Source organism: Schistosoma mansoni (assembly GCF_000237925.1).
Source record: "Schistosoma mansoni, WGS project CABG00000000 data, chromosome 3 unplaced supercontig 0124, strain Puerto Rico, whole genome shotgun sequence".
NCBI lineage: Eukaryota > Metazoa > Platyhelminthes > Trematoda > Strigeidida > Schistosomatidae > Schistosoma > Schistosoma mansoni.
In genome coordinates, this window is record NW_017386010.1 from 68,569 (window position 1) to 73,572 (window position 5,004).

At 37.5% G+C, this 5,004-nt stretch overlaps 1 protein-coding gene across 1 annotated transcript in view; it reads right to left on the reverse strand.

The window, feature by feature from the left end:
- Positions 1–3,779, reverse strand: part of Smp_138200 (hypothetical protein) — a gene marked incomplete at its 5' end in the record, with an annotated part of 53,059 nt that extends 49,280 nt beyond the window's left edge. The window contains 6 exons of the mRNA XM_018791251.1: positions 2,660–2,949; positions 3,002–3,068; positions 3,113–3,227; positions 3,268–3,575; positions 3,617–3,702; positions 3,743–3,779. Of these exons, the coding sequence (XP_018645532.1) occupies positions 2,660–2,949; positions 3,002–3,068; positions 3,113–3,227; positions 3,268–3,575; positions 3,617–3,702; positions 3,743–3,779 (903 nt within the window). The remainder of the gene's footprint in view (positions 1–2,659; positions 2,950–3,001; positions 3,069–3,112; positions 3,228–3,267; positions 3,576–3,616; positions 3,703–3,742) is intronic.
- Positions 3,780–5,004: the final 1,225 nt, after the last annotated feature.

A 5,004-nucleotide genomic window follows, 5' to 3' on the forward strand; every position in this document is an offset into this window, starting at 1 on the left:
TTTAAAAGGGATGAAGATAAGTCATCTGGGCCCGGTGATTTGTAGCGTTTTTGAGTTGGAGTTCCTTGAGGACTTCCGCCTCGTTTGGTGGATCAGTCGTCACAGGCCATGGAGGGCAGGACAGTTGAACTGCCCTTCGAAGAATTCTGCCCATCGTCCAAGACGTCGACAGATATTAGTGATTGGCATCCCGTCATCCTCACAGATTGTTTCACTCACACCAGACTTCTCGATGCCAGTGGCTCGGATGAGTTGAAAGAGCTTCCGGCAGTTACCAGATGCAGCTGCTGCTTCCATCTCATTAGCATGCTCCGACCACCAGGCTTCTCGGTCTTTACGCAAGCTTTGCCCAATCTCATTACGTAACAGCCTTCGTTTGTGGTCATACTCACGGTCACTCGGAGTAAACCGACGGGCTTCGATGAGTTGTAAGGAGCCAAAAGAAACCCAGTGCTTATAAGCGGGACGTTTCGCGAAGCCACAAGCGACTTTACTCGCCATTTTCATGGCGTCATGAAGTTGCAACCAATGCTCATCTATACATTTCGGTGGGATAGTAGCTAGCCTAGAAGCTAGCTCGGTTCGATACTTACTTGCAACAGAAGCTGCAGCCAGTTTACTAACATCAATCCGTTGATGGCGGTCAATTCTTCGGCCACTGAAAAGTAAGATGAGATTGGCGCAGACCAGGGCATGATCACACTCCATGTAAGTACTCCAAAAGGAGCGGCAGTCTTGTACACAATCACGCCAGCGGTAGCTGATCGCGATGTGATCAATCTGAGTCCAGGCTTGGGATGCAGAGGGACGATGCCAGGTGGCACATCGGCGATGACTGTGCCGGAAGTTAGCGCTAGCCAGAAACAGGTTGTAGTCTGTGCACAGTTGCAGCAAACGGTCCCCGTTATCTGTCCTGAGACCAGAAAGTCCCCATCGGCCACCTAAATTACTCTCTTCTGTGCCTAGACGCCCGACCTGTGCATTCAAGTCTCCGGCTAGTACTACAATATCTGTCAAACACACTTTCTGGAGAAGAACAGTTAACTGGTGGTAGAACTCATCCTTGATCGCATCCGGGCTGCAATCTGTCGGGGCATAGGTGGAGATGACAAAAAGTCATCATTTCTCACGCCGATTTCTTCTCACTTTGATGGAGCTTTCTAATCTAACAGCACATAACCGACTGTTAATGGGGATTCAATCGATTAGTGCTGCCTCAGCTCTAGCGCTTGGTGCGACACCAACGCCAGCACGACCAGACGAAGATGCCACAGGGTCCTCGGATAAATGCACGTAAAATAAGCCTTTTGAAACGACAAATAGAGAGTGAATTTGTCGTACTTCACCATAGTCTTGAATACAGGTCTCGGATAAACAACGAACCTCGATATTAAAGCTTTCTAAAAACATAGCCAGCCCTATCTGGTGTCCAATCTGCATTAGTGTGCGAACGTTGAAGGAAGCCAGTTTGAATGATGTACATGGTTTCAGAAAAACTGTTTCAGTATTCGTATTCGGTAAAAGCATTCACGTTCCACCAGACAGTGACTGGAGATCGTTTAGATGGAACAAAGTTTCGACCATGAACGAGCTGCTGCATAAGTTGGAAAGTAAGGATACACAAATTAAGAATAAAAGGTAGGGAATAAGCTTGGCAAACAATAATAATACTGATAATAATAATAATAATGTAAATCGTCTGACTTTTAGTGGGAGCAAAAATAGCATTATGAGAGGAAAGCATTATTTCATTTTGTTTCCTGCAATGCATGCAAACAAGTGATTTAACGTATGGTTAGCAGGCAAGTTTCTTGCCTGTTAAGACATGGATAGTAATAGTAAAATATCACTCATGGGAAAGTTTGGAATCCCATAGATATACTATGCAATAAATAAGATGTTAACTTTGTGATTAAAATTGGCTTGAACTTTGCACAATCTATTTCGGTTTGAGCACCCCGGAGGTAGTATTCCCAGCTTTTGTACAATGTATCTTAAATCCTGAGAACAAAAGCCGGAATAATTGTTGAATGACATCCATTAACTTTAGACTGCAACATAATGAATGCAAAGTTGAAGAACGTTTAGTATTTATACTTTATTATTTGGTGTGTTCTATCTCATGAAGCTGGAAGTAACCTCAACTATAAGTGAACAAAGCAAGGCAATTGAGCACTTACTACACTACCGAGGATTACAGCCAAGGCTCTTGCGACGATCGTTTGGTCATTAGGACTATTAAGTCGACCGTGGCTTAGTGTCTAAGACATTCTCAACTATCGGATGGTAGATTCGAGCACTACTACAACTACTTTGGTTAGGGCAGCTGCGTAGAATCACTAACTCTCGAGTACACAAAAGCATTTTAACTTAAAGCCAGATATGTGAATTTGTACTTGATTAGTGTATTGAATCATCAAACAAAACATGAATGTATAATTTTAAACAGTTATACATACCTGACCAAATTTCTTAACGAAAGTAGTAAATAAAAATTCGGCACTAGAAAATATAGTAAACTGGTTAACTGGTTCCAGTAAACCTTTTTCTTCTTAAAAATCATTGATCAGACACAAATATGCTTCATTATGGAGGCAATCTTACATCAATTTCGAATTTAGAAAATAACGTTACAAGAATGGTAAGTAGAACAACTAACTTCTGACGCCAAGCTAGGATCATCGGCAATTTTCATCAATCCTGAAACAACTCTTCCACAAATTTCTAAATTTGCATCATTAACGAATGCTTGAAAAACCGAATCCAAAGAGTGCAATAAATTGGTTGTCCTATAAACACGTTTCTTGGACAAACAACGAATGAATCGAGTTAACATAGCAATTGTTCCGCGACTGTAACATGAATCACTCACTAATTGATTTAAAATTTCATTCAAATAACCACAAGATATTTTTGACTTGTTATCAGATATTCTTGGTTGGCGACATTCTGAAATAAGTATTTAGTCACATGACAATAAATGAAGCACAACTCGACTCACCGTCACAATACTTCAAATGATAAAATATGATATTCTCAATTGTATCTGAAGCAGAATATCGAATAGCCTGAATAGAAATAGAGCATTAAAATGACCTATTTAAAAACAAACGTCTATGTAATTGCCTCTCATGTCTATACAATATGTAAGCACTGGATTTGTGAACACATCAAATTGTTTGGTATTTTTTTCTAGACTATTCTCACATGGATTTAATAAATTCTTTCTAAAATAAAAAACATGTTAATACAAATAAAAAGACAAACTTAGACCAACTGTAAACTATTTTCGATTGAAGTAAATTGGTAACTGAATCATTTCGATTAAACCCCCTTAGCAAATGATCATTTGGATCAACAGAAAACCCAGCCATAGACAGAATATACAAACTTATGCTTCCATAATTATTGTAATTACAAAACCAATCAGTTGTAGATATGATCCCAACCAGTGCTAGTAAAATTGCTAATTGGCCTTGCGGTTTATTAGAATGAAATAATTGGAATAAAAACGACAGATTTCCTGTGATATCTGACGAAGGTGAATTTTCAGATTGGTTAAGTACATCCAATATCTAAAATAAACCCAAATTAGTAAATAAAATTTCATGCAAACTTCAGTCAAGTAGTTTTGTCTTTCCAACTTAACAATATTTATGAATAAGATTGCATAACTTATAAGGCATTCAACATTACTGGAACCTGAAATTTAGACAATAAAAAAAAATTGTTTTTGACATACCACTAATTATTGATTTGATCTGGTCAATGGCTTCCATGAAAAGTATATATGAATTAGATGGCGCATGTGAGTGCGTTAAACAATAAACCATAAGTTTCGCACAGCTACTTAAAACTGAATCGTAATGTTTGCCTTCAACACGACTGTCCTCCGTCGTGTCTTTAAAAACTCTTAAAAGGTATTCGATAACTAAAGATAGAAAAACTATTTCATTTAATTTTTAAGATTACTTTGGCCCATGGCTTTTTCTTCCAACAATGGAGCTAAAAATATTATTTATAATAACCGAAGGAAATTTGATACAAAGTACCCGTCTGTAAACAGAAATCCAAGAAAGCCAACTGCAGCTTTGTGTTAGGAAGTTTAAGACACAGATACAACAACGCATCTGTCCAATCTGTAATAAGTACCATCTCACTAGATAAAGAGGAAGTATTTAAGTGGGTAATTATATTGTACCTTGAAAATTTGAAGTCACATCCAATACCCTCTTTGGCACAAAATATGCTGAATTTCTTTTCAATCAATTTGCGGATATGACTCTGTTGATCAGACATTTTATAAAAGCTTCACTAAAATCAAACAGTAAATTTAAAAAGTTGATTAGGATGTATGGAATGCCGTGAAAAATTCGGTTTTGTATTAAATTATTCTATTTGATATCACTGGTAACTTGCAAAGATAAAGGCAGTATAAATACTTAATGATGTAGACTAGTAAAGTGTTTTGTCCGTAGAACCCTAAAAACCACACCAATAATATAGGGAAACATGTGACGTGGCTTACACATAAACTCCTCTGGTATCATTTACCCGAGTCCATGACATCAGTCAATTAATTTTAACAACCAAATTAGGTATTTCAATAAAAAGTACACAACATTGTGATACTAAAGATCAGGGCCAAAATCGCAAACAAAAGAAACTGTGATCTATATACCATTCTGGATAGGACTGGTTTTTAAATCACTTGGATTAGGAATAAAATAGTTTAACTGAACTTCCATCTGTAACTTAGACAAGAGTTGGTATGTAAACGACTCTGAATTCAACATAGTAATCATAACTCGAATTATCAAAGTTACTTTATGATGTTCGAAAAAAGGGGTGTGCCTGATTGATACCTTTGTATTCCGTGTAATTTTCGTGCTCATTTTTACAGATTAATTGCTCAAGGGGGTCATACAAATACCTTTAGTTCGAAATGATAAATTATAATTTATAGCTATAGCGTACTCTGATTCGAAAACACCTCGAATTACA